At 38.4% G+C, this 22,656-nt stretch overlaps 1 protein-coding gene across 1 annotated transcript in view; it reads right to left on the bottom strand.

Annotated features, from left to right (window-relative positions):
* Positions 1–22,656, bottom strand: part of SLC26A7 (solute carrier family 26 member 7) — a 110,922-nt gene that overhangs the window by 47,361 nt on the left and 40,905 nt on the right. Inside the window, exons 5-6 of the mRNA XM_032421684.1 lie at positions 13,334–13,498; positions 439–591 (exon numbers count right to left, since the gene is read on the bottom strand). Coding sequence (XP_032277575.1) covers positions 439–591; positions 13,334–13,498 — 318 coding nt within the window. The remainder of the gene's footprint in view (positions 1–438; positions 592–13,333; positions 13,499–22,656) is intronic.

Here is a 22,656-nt window from a genome sequence, read left to right as displayed (position 1 = left end):
CTCTACCAATCATTAATGGACATTTGTCAACTGATAATATTTCTATGTATATCATTACAGATGCCACATCAATAGAATGTGATGTCCCTTTTTATTGCTTTGGAAAGAATCATTCCAGAAGTCTTTTGAGTCTCACCCTCAGAAATGTCTCCTTATTTAAAATCTTAAGCTATATGTTCTATTATTTATGTAAAAAAATTACAAGCATATGAGAAATGCTGTGTAAATTGAAAACACGTGTGCCTCCTTTTTAAAATTATTGACTCAAAATGTTTCCTGTTCTTACATTAATGTATAGCCATGCAAAATTAGCCCTCCTTTAATGAGAGACAGGAATAGCTGTGGGTTACTGCAGACAATATAGTGCGCCTCGGCAGGTTACCCCAACAACTGGCAAGCACTGTAAGGCAGAATGCTAAATGTTGATTTCATACTTACCAAAACTAAATCGACAGGAAGAACAACTTTAATTTTGCTTTTAAACTGTTCATTCAGCTCTTTAACCAGAACGAGCACCACGATGCTCAGCAAGGATAACAGCAGTGCTTCCAGTCGGACAAATTTGATGTTTTCAAAGACATAGGTGTAGATCTACAGTGATGAGGAAACATACAAACAAAACTCAGAGTTATCCACAACAGACCAACACTGAAATCTGGCTCCAAATGAACTCAGCGATATTTCACAAAAATATGTTAAGGGGTGGGGTGTGGAAAGGCGGGGCCTAAAGGGTGGTCAGTGCTGATGCAAAGCAAGCTATAATTCACTTGCATGTACAAAATTGCTTTGTCCATGACTCTTCCACTAAACTCAGTGTTCACTCCTTCCTATATAAGGACACTGCTAGAGAGGATGATTCTTCCGGGTTCTTCGATGGGCAGGGATACTGAAACTCATTACCTACATGAAGATTCATTCATACTCCAGGATCGAACATGCACAGGCACTTTAAATATCTATGGATGCATCTGGAAAGTTAAGAGCTCTGAATAAGGAGATATTTGCATTTATCTGTATCTTCCAAATTCTCTCTTGCGAAGATATATCACTTGTATAATTTCAAAGGTTTTAAATAGGCCTTAAATGCTTATCTTCAACATGTCCCTTAACTCCTCCTTCTGTTGGATCATGCTGACTCTGGTTTTTAAAAGCTCATTTCTATTTGTCCACAACGGATTCTTCAAGTCATTTCAGGTGATAAAAACTAGCTTTTACTCTAGTTCACAGGCTATTCTCACAGCAACCCAACTGGTTGGCATTCTTTGGCCTCTCTTTTTACTATCTCAACTATAAGTTGACCACAGCTAAAAATAATGGATCAAAATATTACATACACAATGGACCAAAAGAGCTCACATAGACTATGTTCTTTAGCATCTCCTAAAATTCTGCTCAGTAGGTTTCCTAATCAAAGGACTTAACCGTCTGGTCCAGAGATCTGGTCCAGAGACGGTGTAAGGAGGTACATCATGCTATCTGAACCTGGATTCTAGATGTTAAACGTTATCATTAACACTGTAATGTGTTAAATAAACTCAATTAAAATGGAGCCTCACTGGGTGAAAGGGACCAGAGTATAATGTAGGTAATCCAGAATCCCTTTTGTCCACACAGTTTAAAAACAAAACAACAACAAAAACCAAAGCAAAACAAACAAACAAAACAAACCAAAAAAACCCACTACTTGTGTATCAGATACAGTAAGGAATAATTAGGGATCAGAATAGCTTTACCTATTATCTTTTTCACAGTATTCTATTTTATCCTACACTACCTGGAAAGAAAATTAGGTCCTACAATATCATAGTTATCTGAGGCGCAGACAATATTTTTTCCCCTCTGTCTCTCTACGTTGTGGATGATAATTGTTCACAGGATTCCTACAGCAAGCGAAGGAGCAAGTTCTATTTCTCATAGTCACCCCTTATTCAAAGCCAGGGACTAAAATCCAAAATGCTACTCAGTGAAATATATTCTATAGGGGGTAGGGTTAGTGGAATCTCAAGATAATTTTGTCCAAATACATAGCTTTCTGATGATTTAAGGACAAAAATGAGAATATCATTCAGATGATTTGTCAAGAAAAAACACAAGCATCCAAATGTTTTAAAGCATTTAGAGGATTATTCCTTCTGTTTTATCCATGGTATTAAAAGTATGCCATGAGACTGCCTATATAGAAAGGGGGGGAACTATGCTCAACTGCCAAGCCATACCAAATTTGCTGTAATGTGCATTTTGTGAACATGTGTTTACAGTAATAAAAATGACCACCCCAGAATGAAAGGAATGAGAAAAGCCCCTCAGGGTTTTTATCGTCTGTCTGGGTTAAACAACAACTTGTAGAGCAAAGCACGTCTCACAAGATGCTCCAGAAGAGCGTGGGTGTGGGCAAAGGCTTGTCACAACAAGCATGAAGAACACAATAGAAAAGCAGGCTGATGAGGAGTGTCATCCTAATGACTGGCATGTGGTCCCACATAGAGAAGTCACAGCGAAAGTCAGCTTGTAGGCCCTGAGTGGCATATGGAAACAGAGAGAGGAGCAGGGATAGGGATACAAACACACATATGCACACATACAAACACATATTTACATATCCTCGTTTAATACAGGTCTAGGCATCGTAAGCACACATTAAAATTTACCATTTCTTGGGGCGCCTGAGTGGCTCAGTCAGTTAAGCGACCGCCTTCGGCTCAGGTCATGATCCTGGAGTCCCAGGATTGAGCTCCATGTCGAGCTCCCTACTCAGTGAGAAGCCTGCTTCTCCCCTCCCCCCTTGCTCGTGCTTTCTCTCTCTCTCTCAAATAAATAAAATCTAAAAATAAATAAATAAATAAATAAATAAATAAATAAAATTTCTCATTTCTCATATAAATCCAGTTATCTGAGAATGCTATCACGCACTAAGCTTCAGTGGGTAAAACTCCCTACTGAAGAGCATCTTTCACTTCTCAGACCTCAGAAGAGCAGAGGCAGTTTATATGTGTATGGATAAATAAATAAGCTGTTTCATCAGAACTGATTAAATAGTCAGTTTAATAAAATAGAAGTTTAGTTCATTTTGCAACTATAATACTAGTTCTTTAAACTGACCATTTACTATAATGACATTAAATGAAAAATATTGATAATGTTTAAACAAATCCATTTTGAGATATTTCAAAGAATAAAAGTAGCCTATTCATAATACATATGTTGTTTCTTACTGCTTTCTTTACAGAGGAGACTTTTCTGAAGCACTTAATAGACATTTGCACACCCACACACAAATTTTTTTTAAAGATTTTTTTTTTTATTTATTTGAGAGAGAGAGAACGAGAGCGTGAGAGAACACAAAAAGGGGGAGAAGTAGAGGGAGAGGGAGAAGCAGACTTCCCACTGAGCAGGGAGCCTGATGTGGGGCTGGATCTCAGGACCCCGAGATCAGACCTGAGCCCAATGCAGCCGCTTAACTGACTGAACCACCCAGGTGCCCCAACGAATTTATTTATATAATGTGTTCTCATCTGAGTTGGCCATTCTTGTTTGTTTGTTTTTTTTCTTTAACTGATGGATTCTCAACTTCTAGAATAGTGTCTGGCAGATGGACACTCAATAAATACTGCTGAATGAATACTTTGGCCTAATGTAGTAAAAATAATAATAAATCTGTAAATAGGAGACTTTAACTTGAATAAGCAGAATGATGAAGAGAGGGAGGACCCAGACTCTTCTTTTCTCATTATCAATATTTGAGCTATATCACATTAAGGGGATTTGTAGTTATCATCTATTAATTCACTCAACATGTTTATTGAGGTTTTATTATATGCAAGGTCTTGAGCTAAATATTAAAGCTACTATTGCAGTAAATTTCAAATGATCGATTTTTTATATCTTCTATCTGATCCAAATAATCAGATTTTTAATAACTCCACTTTTATAAGAATGAAGCAAAATCCAAAGCTAAAAAAACTCATATTCAGTCTTTAATTAAGGAAAAAAATAAATAAGCAAAGGAGGTCGTACCCTTTCAATAGTTTCTGGGGTCATACCCATTCAATAGTTTCTCATTATGTAACTGAAAAAGCTAAATTATGTCCATTTTGTTAAACTTCATAAGGCAGAGAGAAAGATCTTAAATGTTTAGAAATATTAATAAGTATTAAAAATGAATGGATTTTCTGCCCAATACTCAATCAACCAGAAATTTCTATCAGCCAAATATCCTTTTCACTAGCATTCTGCATGCTTTAGGTTTTGCTATCATGAAATCTCCATGATAGAAAAAAATAGTTTTAATATTTTAACTACATAATGCTATCATTGACAATTCTTCAGTAACAATGATGAGTATATTTCTGAACTATCTATAAAGGGACCCTGTGAAATATGCTAACATATATTTTATGCCAGAAAGAACATATAAATCCTTTAGTATTATTTTATCATTCCTGTGCTATTTTTGTATTAGGAATCTGTCATAAATCACTTTATGCTTCGCTAGAGAAACAACAGAGTGATGGTACAATCAGCAAACCTTAATAAAGCTGTCAGCACGCTACTTTATGGTAGGTATAAAGTACTAATCTGTAATCCATGAGTCTTGATTCCCAATATATGATTTTGAGTCTGTCGTCAACCACAAAACCAGGAATATCTCTAGAAAAAAAACTGTAACATTCATAAATGCTTGCTACCATGTGTTCAGACTATGGTCTGAAAACACTTGTGGCATCATCTGTGCAAAGACATATGTTTCAAATCCAACAAGAGCACTTACAAGAGACAGAAGAGGAGGAGACGTGAACACAGAGCAGAAGGGGCTTTGGGGTAACAGAGGCAGAGTCTGGTTGATGTAGCCACAAGCCAAGGAATGCCTGGAGCTACCAGAAGCTGAAAGACAAGGAAGGATTCCCCTAGAACCTCCAGAGAGATCGTAGCCCTGCTAATACCTTGATTTTTGGACTTCTGGACTCCAGAAATGTGAGAATAAAGTTCTCTGTGTTAAGTCACCAAGTTTCTGGTAATTTGTAACAGTAGCCACAGGGCACTAACATAGTTACCAAGTCAAGTGCTTCTCATTGTTGAGACAACTCAAAGAGGGTGTTATGGACTCAATGGGTTCCCCTAAAATTCATATGCTGAGACCCTAACGCCCAGTACCTCCTAAGGTGACTATATTTGGAGAGAGGGCCTTCAAAGAGGTAATTAAATTAAAATGAGGCCATTAGAGTGGGCTCTAATCCAATCTGACTGGTGCCCTTATAAAAAGAGGAGATGAGGACATACAGAGAGACACTGGGGATGTGTATGCCCAGAGGGAAGACCATGTGAAGAGGCCGGAGGGTGGCCATCCGCCAGCCAAGGAGAGAAGCCAAAGAGGAAGCCACCGTGCTGGCACCTGGATGATGTCCAGCCTCCAGAACTGTGAGAAGATCCAGTTCTGCTGTTGGATCCATCTAGCCTGTGGCCGTTTATTACAGCAGTCCTACCAAACGAACACAGAGGGTAGAGGCGACTCAGACCTTTGCCTTTGGGATTTCATATATACCTACGAAATTCCCCCCCTCTTCAAGTTAACTAAGAGAGAAGTCTTTTATTTAAAACACAAAGTGAAACTTGGGGCGCCTGGGTGGCTCAGTCGTTAAGCGTCTGCCTTCGGCTCAGGTCATGATCCCAGGGTCCTGGGATCGAGCCCCACATCGGGCTCCCTGCTCAGCGGGAAGTCTGCTTCTCCCTCTCCCACTCCCCCTGCTTGTGTTCCCTCTCTCGCTGTGTCTCTCTCTGTCAAATAAATAAATAAAATCTTAAAAAAAAAACACAAAGTAAAACTAAACAGAAAGCTTTTAGTAACCGTCACTAAATGATTAGCACCATTAAGAGAGAAGCAAGCTGATGTAAGCATCTATCCCAGATAAATAGGCCTGGTGGACAGCTGTGGCAAGGATCTTGACAAAAGTGCCTAACGAAAGCAGTATTTAGAAGACAGTTGTCAGAGCCCAAAAGGCCTCAGAAATCAAGCAGTTGAACACACTCATTCTATTAATGTAGAAATCTAGGCTCCCAAGACTAGTGACTTATCTTAGGTGACTTGGCTTGTGAGTGACAGAGTCAGGACTGTGACGCAGGTTCCCCGAACCCTAGACCAACCTATTCACCATTTTACCAATGCCTCCCTCACTGTTCTCTTCTTTTAGTCCAGCAAGCAACTGTTCCAAACTTCCCTGGTGCTTCCTGTTTGCCTCGGAATATTGGGGTGGGGGGAGGAGGAGACACCACCCCTTTGAAGGTGAGACTACCTTGGAGCATGCAGTCTTTGATTTGTCTTTGATTCTGTTAGTGGTGGGATTTGGTGGCACCTAGCTGCTTCTCGGGCAAACCAACTCTTCTCACACCTGGCCTTGCATCTTCAACATCAGTAGCAGAATCATGCAAGGAGCCTTCTAACTTGATTCTAAAAGCTGTGAGTACAGGGACCGTGACTGTTTTTTCTTAACATATTCATATTTGATGAAAGTCTCCTTGCATCCATACAGTACATTCACCTTAACCCCTTCTTTCCACCCTGAACAGAGGGGAATTTTCATATTTTCACTACCACATGCAGATGTGGGGAGGGCAGCTTGTGGTAGAAAGAACAGGACAGCCTATTTCAATATCACACTCTCTAGAAGAGCAGGGGGACTAACATTTCTAGGCACTAGGCTATCTTATGTGCAGTGACTCATTTAATTTCCCAGTTAATACAAGATGAGTATTATCATTTCTCCTTTGCTCTATCCCATTACCCACCTTCAATTACACGACCTGGCTTCCTTCATTAACATTATCTGGGATGATTTTGTTCACCAATCTGTCTCCTCCTGCCCTATTTCATGCCTTCCTCAGTATTTCAGTAAAAATCCATGGGAACAGGGATATTATTTCTCAACCATATCCTCAATGTCTAAGAGGCAGTCAGTTAATATTTGCTGAGGAAATCTATTCTAGTGGTTCTTAAATCAAGGATGCATGCATACTAATCTCTTCCCCTCCATGTGTAGTTCCTAAAATCTCCCCAGATTAGTCTGTTGAAGATTTCTGGTTTTGAAGCCTCACACTTAGTCCAACTCTCCCACCTGGCAGGTGGGGAGACAAGTCTACTCTCAGCCCTGGCAGCCTTCACATCCTTGGGGCCTTTAAACATGAGCTACAGTTGCCCAGACACACCCTCTCCCTGCCTCAACTCACTTTCAACTTCATTATATTTGAATCCCATCTCTAAGCAGATATAGATTCTGCTTGGAGATCCCTAAAGCCATATCCAATCCCTCCAAAATTGATGTTGGTACTAGTTCTCTCTCTTCTTAAGAATTTGATGTCTCCTATAAACTTTGCCTACATATCATTGTATCATTAAACATTTTAGGATCGGTATTGTTAAATCAAACTCCTCAAATCCCTCTACTTCCTAAAGTAGCGCAAAAAGAAAAGCAAGAGAAATATATGAAGCTGAAAGCTTAACCCTAGGCTGTGTTTTCATGAATACAAATAAAACCTCCAGAAGTAGAAAAAAAACACATTCTATTTTTTTTTTTTTTTACTTAATAATATGCTAACTTCTGATCAACAAGTGCTTCTCACATTGGGAATAAATCCATTCACTATTGCTTTAAGGGATAAATTAAGTCTGCAACCAAAATGTGAACTAGGGGATGTATGGTGTGTTAGACATTAGAAACAACACAGCACACAAAACTCACAACTCGTACAACCAAGTGCACCACGGCCTCGGTGGCATCTGGCCATCCCTTGTTTAGAAGACGAAGTTTAATATGAATTACTTGAACAGGGATTTTGTAGTGCTGCATTTTTCAGTGAATCGTGGGGGATAGGGAGAGCTCAACCCAAGATGTTTGAGTTGCAAAAATATCTGCTCTCTGATTTAAAATTTTAAAGTAACCTTTGTTACAAATTCCCATATAATTGTTCCGTCACCAAATTAAACCTGCCACATTCTCTATCCCCAGCATCATTGATTGAACCAAGCTGAGGTGAACATTCCTTTCCTCTCCCCTTCAATTTATTCTGTCCATTTTTCAGGGTATATTGAACATCCCTGCAATTCACAATAGACATGTCACAATAACTGCAGAGAAAACATAGGCTTTCATAAACCACCAAAGCGTGTTCTTGATTCAGAATTCCCAGAGGGCCTAGATCTTCAAAGTAGATTTATTCTCCACATATAAACCTCATTTGTACATATTTAATTGTGATCTCGTTCTCTATTTAAAAAAATGTTTCATTGGCTCTGATTTCCTTCTGACGTTTCTATCCCTTTTATTAACATTCTTGGTCTCTGCTTTGCAGCCTTCGTGGATATCCAAACTAGAGAAGTGCTTTCGTACACTTCAGGGATGGGGGTGGGAATGAAACTCTTTTTCAGTCCTGAAACTCCTCAGATTTAAGGAAGGAAATAAAAACGTCCAAGAAGGGTAATTGAATGTATTGCCCAGCTTGCCTTGTGCTCTTGGGTTTAATGTACAGAATTGTACATAATTACTTAGAACAGTACTCATATGAAGCCATGCCAATGAAACTGACTCTGCCAAATTTGTCATATGTTGCGACCGGCTGAGGAACTGGCGCCATCTCAAAGAAACCCACATGTGCTAATAGCAACTAGGAATTTTTGTAATTTTTATTGTGCCTTTTGGGGAAACATCCTTTCTCATAAAAGATACATCATCATTTCTCAATTTTTAAAAAAATATTCTAGAGAAGAATTAAACTTTTCCCTCTTATCTGTGTGGGGAACCAACGACTAGTCAAATACTTGAATCTTAAGAATGAGAGGAATCAAACAGTGTCACTGGTGAGCCAGAGTCCCAAGACAGAATGTTATTGTTTCTGCTTAGTGTGAAATGTATTCCAGCACTGTTTGTAATTAGTTAAGTGAGTTTTAAAGTATTGGGGTAGTGAGCTGAATAGATGAAAATATTTTTAAATAAAAATAAACTAAAAAACATAGCATTTCTTGAATTCTGATGACTAACCCTTATTATAAGCAGCAGATATAGTTATTTTTTTTTAAGTTTTATAAATTTTGAAGTCATCTTTCTAAGTTGCAAAAAGAAGTATACCTTTGTTTTACTGTTTAGCTTTGGTTATCTGATTGAGTCCTCTATAGATTACAGGAAAAGCATCTGTTACTATTTTATTGTTAATAGATAAAAGTATCTCTTACATAAAAAGCACTTTAAAAAACCTTAAATTTGTTATATCCAAATATGCATTACTAGTACAAAGATAATGGCTTCTATTTAATGAACACTTATTATGTTCCAGGCATCTCACTTAAGGAACGACTCCCAATAGGTATAATTATCACCAATTTATGAAACAGGCAACCAGAAGTCAAAGATACTTGGTGATTTGGTCAAGGCCAGAGTTATGATCTGAATCTGGGCTTCCTAGATTCTCAAGTTCTTTCTCCTCTTTCTCGCCTCTTTCTAAGGAAAAGAAAAGATCAATTAGTGTCTACCTGATTGTATGGGCCCTAAATAAAATCACCAGAGCTAAAAGTCAACTTAGAGAAAAAAACTGATTTTTACCCAATAAGTAACTAAAAAAGAATGTGCAATACTTCAAAGGCCTTAAAGAAATGGCCATAATTTAAAATTCATTAGAGGTATATGAATTTAGAGATAAAACTTGTAGAACAAAGGGGAAAGTAAAACATGATGCATGAAGGGATTTAGGAAGGTTAAATAAAAAGATGAATTTGGCCTAATTCTACCCACTTTTCTTGGGAATTGAGGAGCATCATAAGGGTGTTCCCAGGGATCTCTCTGCATATGAAGACCATAGAAATTCTGAGAGAGGGGCTCAAAAGACCAGTGGCTGAAAGCTTTAGTAGGCTTTAACATTTATGGGAGACCCCTCATCTGGTGAAGCTCCTTAACAGTTTTCAGCTAGAAGAGAAGAAGTGGCCCAACTCTCTGATCTTAGGTGGCACTGAAGGCATGTGATCCACACGCCAGATGTAGAAAGGGGAGAAGCATTAGGGCACATCTACTTCTTAAGACCTATCAGAGGTCTGTTCTATAATCTGACAGGGCAGAACCTGCCATCACCTGTATTTGATTCAAACTGCTCTCTAAAAATGTTCTGCTGAGGCAAGAACACCCACCATCCCAGAGCAACGAAAGGGATGGAGATTTTAGATATTCAAACTAGAGAATTAGATTCTCTTAGTAGCACAGAATCAGGCATCCCCCAGGTAGAAGACACTGAAGAAACCATCCCAGTGGCAGAAAGGAGAGACCCCAACCTCCAGTGACCTCAGAACAGGATAAAGGCAGAAGGCTGTGTTTTCTCTCCCAGCTGATAGTAAGGATCACTACTATCAAAATTAATCAATAGACATTTTGATTGGCCAGACTTGAATTCTTTTAGGAAAAATAAGTGTTCCAGCTGAGAAAATTAGGAGTGATCACTGGCTCATTGTGCAAGAGTCTCAACTCTAGATATTAATTTATGTTCCAAAGATAATCAGCTACATATTCTTTATCTCCCATCAGCTTGAGTAGCTTTCAAAAAGGATAGAACAGTTGTGATACCTCAGAGGTAGGAAGCATAGTGAAAAAGTGAAAAATCCCCAAATGTGTTAATTTGCTCTCCTCTGGCTTCTCTGGGCTGATGACCAAGGCCTCCATTTTGTCCTCTGTTCTATACCTCAGCGCTGAGCTCAGCTCTGCTCCCGCACACCCCACCCAAATGATCCAGGGGCAACTTCACATTTACATTATCATCATCAGGTTCTTCAGCCTAACTATACCAAAGCTCACTTTGCAAATGTCCCAGTGCAACCTATGCATGATGCAAAATTTATTTCTTAATCTAAAGCTCAGACCACCACAATTTTTTACATTAAAATATCTGCATTCATTTTGAAACCCTGGCAAAGAATCAAAGCACCATTCCAACTAAGCCGCCTGAATAGTGCAGGTCTCTGTGACATTGAAAACCAAGAGCAACTTTCTTCATTTTCCATCAGCACAAAGCATAGCAATTTCCACCAACTGAATACTGTGAATTTAAAGCCAGCCATCTATAAATATTTTAAAATCTGATCCTGTTTCATTGTGAGAACTTAACCCTTGGCCCCCAAAAGCCACACAGTATTTGACAGACAAGGTAAAGATTAAGTAGCTTGCAGTTTTCCTCACAAGAAAACAAAATGGAAAAAAAAATCATACACCAAGCACTTTAACGTAGCATTTTATGCACCTTGCCACGAGAGAAACAAGCTGAAAGGCTAAATGTCATTCCCCTATCAGGCTACCCTGTTTCTTTTAACAGAACTAGAAAAAGGAGGGATGATTATTTGTGTGCGAATATGACTGAAGAGGCTAATTTGTAACCTGCTCACATTTCCTTACACTTCACATGCACATATGAGCACACCATTCAAGGAGGTCAAGACAGAATCCAGTGCTGATTTGGTTCTCTGGTGTAGACCTGGTGACACCAAAAGTCTTAACGGGACCAGTCACCTGACAGCTACTTTGGTCTGCTTTTGTTTGATCTGGGGCTTGGAATTATGTTGCTGCCTCCAGGCTCAGTCCCAGGGTTCTTGTTCTAGTTTTAAGCTCTCTTATAATGAATGAATCATTGAGCAGGATATTACCTAAATAACAAAAATTCAGAACCAGCTTCCAACTCCATGTTGTCAATTGCTATCTTTGTTGACTGCTTTACCAGTTACTCAGAGAAACACACATGTAAGCAGATAGATAATACTACTTCTCACATACCAAAATGACAGATTTTAAAAATAATTAGAGTTGACAATGATACGGTGAGCGTGCAATATTAATTAGCACAACTTTTCAGATTGAAATTTGGCAAAAATCTTATGCCCTTTTGATCCGGTAATTCCATTACTAGGAATTTATCCTAATGAAATAATTAGTGTTGCAGATAATAACATACAAAGAAGAAAGATCCTCATGAAGTTGTGTATAACAGTGAAACACTGCAAACCACCTCAACATCAGGCATTAGATAAAGAAATTATTGTACTTATATGTTAAGCTAATATTCAGCCTTTAAAATCAAGAAAATTGAGGGTAGCAGTACTCTCATTATAAAACATTAATGTTATTTAGTATGCAGCATTATATTGCGGGAGCTCAGAATGTGCCACCCCAAAATATGCCTCTTTGACATAAGGATTATCCTCAGTTTATTATTTTGAGAAACAACAGACACAAGGAAGCTCTGAAAACAGCATATAAGTGACCCTTTTGTAAGAGAAATTTACATTCGTAAAGGAAGTCTTCACTTGTGTCTCCCTCTCTGTACCAAGAAGGAAAGGATGACTCTAAATCAAAAAGACTCTGATCAATGAAGAAGGAGCAACTTAAGTCTGCATAGCAAACCTTATCCTTGTTTACAGCACTTCCCCGCCCCCCCCCCGCCCGTCACCTTCCCATAACCTGGCTCCCCACACTTTCCTCCTTTGTATAGGTGAAGATGGTATTTACGCCCAAATTCCAGACACCTCTTTCGAGTTACTCATCTCTGAGATTCTCGCTTGTATATACGATATACATGTTAATAAACTTGTTGGTTTTCTCTTGTTAATCTGTTTTTTGTTAGAGGGTCCACAGCTCAGAACCTAGAAGAGTAGAATGAAAATATTTCTTTTCCTTCTCTACTACATAAAACTAAGTAAAATGAAGTAGGGTTGCCCTCCAGTTTATTAACAAGACATTCATTTTCTTATAAAGCTCCACAGGGTGTGACTTCCTGAGCAGTCAGAGATTTTAGGTCAGCTTCAAAAAAAGACAAAAACAATGGAGTATTATTAGGGTAATATTTTGAAACTGGCCATAGGTTCCTCCCTCAGGTTCAAGTGACTTTTAATAACTGATTGTTGACTACTGGGGCTCCAATTTTGCCCAGGCCTTGTGATTTGAGCCAAACCGGACGGAGTTCACAATACTGAATGAATGTGGTAGAGTGTACTGTAGTTAAATTGGGCCCCAATCCCAGTAGATGGCTTCCATTAGAAGTTGGCAACATATCTGGCTCTCAAAAAATTTCCAGTTATTTTTTTCTAATCATGACCTCAAATTATATCATACTCAATTTTTATCAAGAATTGCTTCCAAAATTAGTAGCTAGAACTCATTAAGCTAGCTTCGTATCCTAAATTACATTCAAAGTATCCCAAAGGTCGTATTGAAACCCATGTTCCCTTCGTACCGAAAAATCTCAGTATTAGACTTCACTGAATTCTACTTTGCAAAACACACTCCCAAAATACACGAACAAAGACATATGGAAAGCTCACGTAAAAGAATCCAAGCGGTCCAGATATATATGGCATTTTCATTCCCAGGAGATACTTGACTTGTGAAGTCACGACGTGGGTGGCCGCCCCGGTTGTCATTGCACTGATCACGGGCTCCGTAAGCAGGAATGTGGCCCTGCCCAGCTGCAGCGCAAACATGGCCACCTAAGAGGACAAAGGAGAATGACATTTCCCAGGGTTCCTAGAGGAATTAACGTCTGACACATTTTCATTTCCATTCCATACAGACCTAAAGAACTGATGCAAGATGAGATTCTTAAGTCTTATATATTCAATATCTTGAGTTTTCGTGAAAACATAACTAGGTTCCAAGACTTTCCAAATGTTCTTGGGTACAGTGTAAGTGCTCCAGTGAAAAGGAACACATTTTTCCCCCCTGAAAATTGACTTCTTTTTTTCTCTTTTCCTAATCACGTGAGTCACAAAAAGGGGAAGTATGCTCAAATCAGTTCATATATGGGGTTCTATGGAGAAAAGTAAAGTTGCATAATCATATTTTAATTTTAAAAAAACTCAGAAGGACATGATTCACTACTCCACACCCAGTAGGCTTAAAACCTCAAAAGCCACTTCTTGAGTTTCTCCCGGGTTCTGAGAAATGGAAACCCTTTTGTGACTAGAAACTGTCAAGTAGCTCTAAATGGTCAATACTAATAAGAACATATGAGAACTTATTTGTATGTGGAGAAGAGCAAAGGACAGAGATAGATTAAAGGGATATGAATTCAGAAACCCAGGAATCAGTCGAAAACTCATTTTCCTTAAAGAGTCCCTTGTTACTCATAGCATCGTGCTCCATGGCAAAACCATGTCATGACCAGACAAAATGATCAAGTCTGAGTAGAAGCTATGCATTGAGTTCTGCTGGGCAAAAGATGACCAGAAGAATCAAATTCTCCTCTCTCACTATTAACACAGCAGTGGTTAGTGTCCTTCCTTTGCCGGAGAGAGAGCTTTCAGAAGATGGCCCACCCTTTCCCTGAATACAACTGTGTAAACTCAGAGAAACTGCAAAGCATAAAATTCAGTGTTTTGAAAATAACATTAAATTACATTCATGAGTCTCCCCACACTGGAAAAGGGACACAAAGTGGGTCATGTTGATAGGGCCTCTCAATGTGTTAATTATCATATTTAGGTCAGGTCTTAAAATTCCTGCTGGAAAATAAGATTAATTATTAAAAATCAGAGGAAAGAATAGCAATGAGATCTCATTCTATGAAGAGTTCACAGTGATGAGAAAGGGAAGTATAAAGTGCTATCTGATAACCCTAGAGCATAAATTGCAAAATATATCACTGCTATTATATTGCAAGGCCCTTTGACCAAAAGCGATCATGCTCTGAACTTGCACCAGAGTCGAGTTTCCTGGACTCAAATCTGAAAACCTGAGTCCTAATCTGGCTCCTAGTCTGACATCCTAGCTGTGTGACTATAGAAAATCTACTGAAATTTTCTGAGCCTCCTTATCATCTATAAATCATCACAGTGAAGTCTATGCTGTCTTGTAGAATCATTATAAAATGAATATGAAATAATATAAGAAAGGGCTTCAAAACTTGCAAAATGTGCAACATATGTGATGCACCAGGAACATCATGAGGTGCCATGCATGTTTCCCCAGTATGAAAAACCAGCCACAGTTTTGAGAATGTACAAGGGGCCACACCACCTTTTCCATCTCTGGAAAACTTGAGAGAATTTATCAGGGCAGAAAGAAATGTATCCAAATTGCTTGCAGTTTAGCAGCCCCCTTTTATTCAATATGCAATTAAAAAATAATATGGATCGCCAACACAGAAATCAGGCAGTCTGTTTCTGCCAACATAGGAGGCCAGAGCAGCAGCTTCTGCTACTAACATTTTCTTTTCAGAAACTGTGTGTTTGTCAAAGTAGAATTGTCCTGAGGGAAATATGCAATCAATGGTATAGGTACAAATGGAACACACTGACCTTCTTGGCAACTCTTGATTCATAGTCTGTTGATTTTCATCCTGAAAACCCAATCAGTTAAGAAAAACATTGAACCAATTTTCCCCAAGTGTCTATCTACTAGTAAGTAAATTCCAACTTATGATATTAACTCTTACAGGCCCTAAGGATAAAGTTAGCATATTATTGGGGTAAGATGAACACCAGAGAGAAAGATTTTCAATTCAACTAAATGCAGCTTACAAGCAATCCAAATCTTGGAAATTGTGAAACCTGTTTGCACATATGGAATTTTATGCATACGTGGAATGTTGGAAAGTTCTCATCTGGATGCCAAGAAATCTTATCTTCATTTATTTTGAGAAGCAAACTCTTTTGGGAGCCCTTGTATAAACCATCACCATTTTACCTTTTGCTTATTATTTGTTTCCTAAATTCTAGCACCTTTTTAGAGGAGTTAATGATTTTTCATGGCTGAGAAACAAAGGTCACTTTACCTGAAGTCATTCACCAACCATTTCCAGCTAACACTGGCTGTTAGTAGCAGCTTCTTAGTCATTTCCACAACCTGAATGTTACGAATGGAAGGGCCCCGGAAAGTACAAGATAGAGTTCAGCCTTTTCACATATTGAAAATACATACACCTGCCTTACAACAGAAATCAGAAAAGATGGAGTACCCTCCTTTCAAACTTAACCGAAGACTCAAAGTGTTTTTGTAATAGTCTACTTGTACACATTTTTATGCTTAAAAAAAATCTTCCCAGCAAGAGATAAATCCCTAAAATGGAGAATTCTTGACTCCAAAAGGTCAACTAGCCCCTTAAGAGCTCATTTCTGATACAAACCATTGGGTATGTGAAGGATGATTGCAAACATGTGAGATTTAACTGAAGAAAAATTACTCTTTTCTGGATGACGACATTCTCCATAACCCAAGACAATGACAGATATTTTAAGGACAAAGAGGAAGAGAAGGAGGAAAAAGGAAAGAGAAGGATCAGAAAGAGAAGAGGAGAAATTTAAGAACTCCTCTTTTCCCACTACCCAAATTTGAACAGTTTATTCACATCAAAATTAGGGCTCTAGCATATAGAGGCTGATGTACACAGCTTGGAAGATAGCAAATACCCATGCAACACAGGTTTTGTAAGAAGCACCCACAGATGGATGTGGCTTCCAAGATTATCTTAGAACTTAAATATGTGAAATGAGGATCCTTCTAGACTATTTTGCTTGGAGGCCCAGTATTTAAATTTTATACCAATGTTAAGCATTTTTTTAAGCTAATGACATACTAAACAGCCACCTTACCTCCTTTTACTAATAATATAGATGACAATAGTTCTAAGCTGGCTAGCCAACTCCCAAAATTTGGCCATGCAATGTTTTATGAGAAAATAAATTTTATACAATCAATATATTTCAGCTGTTTGTAGTAAAGCTGATAATCTGGGCTAAGGCTGAAAACCTCTGACACACATTATCAAGGTTCACTAGCGTGATACTATTGGGTAATGTTTCTATAAACACCATATGTTCTATATAAATTGAATGCATCTCAGATTTCAGGCCAGTTTTTGCAAGTGGCCTTCAAATAGTGAAAAAAGAAAAGAGTACATAGTAAACAACTATTCTACCCGTGTGGATGGAATACAGCATGCATTTCAGGTTTTGTCAGATCCTTTGCAATCTGGCTTTTACATATACCAAGTTATTTATTTGTCTTCTCAATAAATATTTACTGAATACCTACTAGGGACTAGCCGCAGCATTGTTGCCGAATATAATGATAAAGATACAGTTCATACTTTAAAAAACCATACAAAGAGAGGTGAAATGAAGATGCTGGGAGGGGGCACTATTAACCAAAAACATAAAGAACTGTAATGTAGGTGTAACTAGGAAGGTAAAACCTGAGAAGCTCTTTGGGTGGGAGCTAAAATGCTAAGAGCTGTGTTCTTTATTGAGCAGCGTAGGCAGGTCTGGGGGAGAGAGCTAAATTGCTCATGACGATAGGAAAATGACTGAGTGCTGCATAGGGATATGGCAAAAAGGCCTGTGTGGCCAGAAAACTTGAGAATCAAAAATGTCAAATGGATACCTATGAAGTTATACGCTGTGGATTTGAGAATATAAAACCCTCCTCCATACTGTTCGTGCTAAAAGGGAAGGAGTTATCAAGCCATGCAAAGACATGGATAAATCTTAACTATTTTAAGTGAATGAAGACAATCTGAAAAAACTATATACTGCATGATTCCATATACGTGATATTCTAGAAAAAGCAAAAGTATAGAGACAGTAAGCAGATCTGCAGTTGCCAGGGCCTTGGGAGTGGGAGAATGTGTAATAGGTAAACTACAAGGAACTTTTTAGAATGGTGAAACTATTCTGTATGATACTGTAATGATGGATATATAACACAAGCATTTGTCAAAACCCATAGCTCTTTATAGCACAAGAGTGGACCTTAATGTATGAAAATATTTTTAAAAAACACTTTGGAGGTCAGGAGATCCCAGAATGGAATGCAGAATATGACAAAGAATCTGCAACCACTGCTGTGTTTTCTATATCAATTTTGCCTTTTCCAGAGTGTCACTCAAATGGCATCATATAATATACAGACTTTTCAGACTAGCTAAATGGATAACCTCACTGAAAGGGGTGGCAAAAAAAAAAAAAAACTGCTCATGTGAATAACTCTGGAAATGAGTAAAGTCTGTAAAACCAACAACGAGGGGCGCCTGGGTGGCTCAGTCATTAAGCGTCTGCCTTCGGCTCAGGTCATGATACCAGGGTCCTGGAATCGAGCCCCACATCGGGCTCTCTGCTCGGCGGGGAGCCTGCTTCTCCCTCTCCCACTCCCCCTGCTTGTGTTCCTGTTCTCGCTGTCTCTTCTCTGTCAAATAAATAAATAAATAAAAATCTTTAAAAATAAGTAAATAAATAAATGAAACCATTGACGAAAAAGAAACACTGTAGTCTAGCTATAAAGTTGTTTCCCATGGGGATAGGAGTTAACAATTCTGAAACTACTCTACATATATACTGGAATTAAAAAATTAAGTAGATGGATGGTGAATGGTGGGAGCCAGGTTTCTCACCGTTGGAGAAGTTACAGACCAGGAAGGGGAGAAGGCTAGGATGATCGATGTGGTAAGGGATTAGAGTTGGGGATATCTGGGAACTCATGTTTAAAAATAGATACAGGTAGTCTGCCTCTGTTTTTTTACATTTAGCAGGCTGTGCAGTACATTTACCCATTGTATTACTTTTAAAAACTAACAAACCTGGAAAAATGCACACTTCAGTTCTGAAATATAAACTCAGTGTGGTAGGCAGAATTCTTCCCCAAATTCTTATTCCCAGTTATTCAAAAGAACACTAATTTATGGGGGCGCCTGGGTGGCTCAGTTGGTTAAGCATCTGCCTTCGGCTCAGGTCATATCTCAGGGTCCTGGGATCAAATCCCGCATCGGGCTCCCTGCTCAGAGGGGACCCTACTTCTCCCTCTCCCTCTGCCACTCCCCCTGCTTGTGCTCTCTCACTCTCTGTCAAATAAATAAATAAATAAATCACACTAATTTATGAAGGGCTTTTGCAGATGACATTAAGGTTATGGCCTTTACAACAGGGAGAGTATCTTAGGGAAAAAAATAAAAATAGATACAGATAGATACATATAGAAATATATATAGATATGTCCGCATACATGGGTTAATAGACATACATATATTTCCTCACTCTGTCAGCTGAGAGGGCTAGAAGCAACAACACCCCAGTTGCAATGAGCATGCCTAGCATCCAAATCTTGATCTCGGATGCTATACCCCAATAAGAAGAACCAGGGCTCCTCAGAGAAATGGTTGATTCTAGGACTGGGGAAGGAAATATACATTATGAGCCTGGATTATCTTGTAGTGTCAGAAAGAAAGGAAGTGCTCTAAAAATAAACAAACAAACAAATAAATAAATGGAGGGGTTATGTCAAGGAGGGACATAGGAGCCAACTGAAAGATCTCCCAACACCCAAAGCTAGCACAATTTGAGGAACAACATACATAAAGTAGTATTGGACTATAATCCAAAGGATAAAATAAATATCCTTGAGTCCATATTGATATAAATAATTGATTACATTTTTAAATGGGGGAGCTAAGAAATCTCCTGTGTAAATTATTATTCCAATAATAATAATAATTCCAATTATTCCAATAATTTACACAGACACTCCCCACTCCTTATCTCAACTCCTCACTTAAGGTAACTCCCACCTCTTAAGTGTGCGCTCTGCATATTGACTTCTTTCCAAAGAATACAGTATGGAAAGGAGGGGAATAGAGAAACTTTACATTAGAGCAACCGGACAAACACTAGTTCAGCCAAGTGATTAAGGTTAACATCAAGAATGATAAGTTATATTGATAGTCTAGACTGCTGATATGATGTAATCAGAATGTCACTCTATCTCCCTGGTCTTTCTCCTAAAATTCCATAACCCCAGTCTAATCATGAGAAAAATATCAGACAAATCCCAGTTGAGGGACCTACAGAATACCGACCAGAATTTCTTAAACTGTCAAGGTAATCAAAAACAGGAAAAGTCTCAGACATTTACATAGTTAAGAGAAGCCTAATGGGACCTTTGAGTCCATCAATACCTTGTCTTTGGTCAACACATTATTATAAACAATCTTTGTTGCATAGTTGCAAGAAATGGAATTTTGGCTGAAAGATTGTATACTGACTGCAGATCAGCCTGCAGGAAGTTTAAGTGGTTCTTAAAACATATTAAGTATTTGTGTTGTGATTTAAGATTATGAAGGAAAGAAATCAACATTTATTGAATAACTGTGCAAACTGCATACTGTAGGTATCCTACTGCAAGGGATTTCATCCTTGCACATCCCGAGGGATAACAACCATCAGTTCCACTCTTGAGGAATCTGAGTCAGAATTCAACATTTCCTCTCTATCAGATCTTACCCTGAAGTCCATGCTCTTTTAATATTCTACAGGGCAAACCTGTTTCAACTTGTTCTGTTCAAAACAGGTTGCAAAAGTCTATAAAGGGGAAAAAATTCATGACTTCTCTAAGAAAAATCTCTTAAGCTGTAGAAGCTTACAATGTTGTAGATCTAGTTCAGTTTTAAGACCTTTTATTGTGTATTCAAAATGTAACTAAGATGTCTAAAAATTAAAGTGTGCAAAACCAAATTCTCTGTCTTCCCTCATTAAATCTACTTTTACTCTTTAAAAAAAAAAGAGAGAGAGAGAAGCCTAATGGGAGACAGGACAATTAAATGTAATGTGGTGTACTGGATAAGATCCTGGAACAGGAAAATGACATTAGGTAAAAATTAAGGAAAGCTGAATACTACATATGGACTTCAGGTAATAGCAATGTATCAATCTGGGTTCATTAATTGTGACTAATGTACCACACCAATGTAAGATGTTAATAATAGGGGAAACTGTAGGTGGATGGGGTAGGTGGTAGCTCTGCTCTCTTTGTAACTTTACTGAAATCTAAAATTATTCTAAAACAAAAAGTTTTTAAAAAGGGAAAGAAAAGAAAACCTCCTCCATGTCTTCTACAGAATCTTCAGGTAAATCGACATTTTTCCCCAACGTGTGTACTGCTCGTGACGAGTTCCTGAGTTCTGCACACGTAGGCATGGGGGAGAAGAGAGACCTTTAGAGGATCTCAGACAGCTGGGCTTCAAAAGTATGACATGTGTGTAAATAACCACACCAAGACAAGTGTGCACACATATAAAAAAGAGGAATAGAAAACACACCATAGATTTCAGAGAGAGAAGGGAATTATGCTGGATAGGGGGTAAACTTGTGCCTTGACACATAAGAAGAAATCCAAGTGGGAGAAGTCATTAGAAAGCATTCCAGAAAGAGGGAAGAATATGAGTATAAAGCAGAACAGCATGGGATATGTTCAGAAGACAGCTGCTAGTTCAGAAGGAGCACAACTAGCCTAAAGGGAGTAATAGAAAATAAAGCAAGACATTTTGAAGTCAGAATATGGAGCGCCTTAAAAGTAGTGAAAAGAGAGTTTTGCAGGAGTGAGTGACATCACTCTTCCATACATTTATTAAACACCTAATTTTGCCAAGAAGTGTGTTGCACACTGGCTCAAATATAAGAGCTGGGCTTTGGTAGGATTAATCTGATGATAAAATGTGGAAAAAATGGCCATTTAATAGGTCAGTATAATAAGAGAAACTAAAGGAAAAAGGACAGAAAAGCACCTAAACTGGACACAGCAGGAATGGAGAAGAGAAATGAGCCAAGTGTTAGATAATCCGGAGGCAAATTGATCATAGGCTTAGGAAATACAGTTTATTTTTCATTTGATTTTTTTTTTAAAGATTTTATTTATTTATTTGACAGAGAGAGACACAGCGAGAGCAGGAACACAAGCAGGGGGAGTGGGAGAGGGAGAAGCAGGTTTCCCGCAGAGCAGGGAGCCTGATTTGGGACTCGATCCCAGGACCCTGGTATCATGACCTGAGCCGAAGGCAGACGCTTAACGACTGAGCCACCCAGGCGCCCTCATTTGATTTTTTATTGTCAAATATATCAGAAATTCACTGGGGTTAAGAATTATTTTTATTTGGAATTACATGGTTGAAAGAGGCACCATAATCTTTTCAGTTCTCAGACTTTTCTGGGAAAACAAGGCCTCTAAAGCAAGAGGTGATGAGAATCAGAAGTGCTAAGGGTGGACAGTGATTTGACCCATCTGCCCTTCCTTTCTGCCCCAGTTATAGAAAACAATGCCATTGTAGGATGGGATGATTGGAGCATGATAGTATTAAAAGACACAGGGGTATGGGAAGTGGTTGTATTTCTATTTTTCACCGGGTGGTGGATGGGGGAAGCTGTGGGAAGAGGTGGGAGATTTCACTGACTAGGTCTTCACATTTCAGTGGGACGGATCTGACAAAATACATAATCAAATTAGAAAATTATACTACATTTTCTTACTCCTTTTTCATTAATAACTGTTTACAGTTTAAACAGATATAAACACATTCCCTATATTCTGGTCAGGGATAGAGGGAGAAAATGGTAAATTGATAAAAGTAAAAAAAAAAAATCTCAATTTAATTTTGGCTACTTAACATAAGTGATATCATTAACATTTAATTGACCTTTTTCTTATTCAAGTTATTCAACTTGCATCTATTAAATACTAGCTACTGGAATTATAGAGATAAACAGTCTCTTCTCCAGAGACTCAGAGTCTAGAAAGGCAGGTGTAAATATGTGGAAAATATTTCCTGGTAGATAGAAAAGTCCTATCGTGTAAGTCATGAGCAATGTCTTACCGAAGGCAGTGGGGG

This window comes from Phoca vitulina, unplaced genomic scaffold (assembly GCF_004348235.1).
Source record: "Phoca vitulina isolate PV1807 unplaced genomic scaffold, GSC_HSeal_1.0 scaffold25, whole genome shotgun sequence".
Lineage (NCBI taxonomy): Eukaryota > Metazoa > Chordata > Mammalia > Carnivora > Phocidae > Phoca > Phoca vitulina.
Note: the sequence above shows the minus strand (reverse complement) of the source record. Positions and strands in the feature narration are given on the sequence as shown.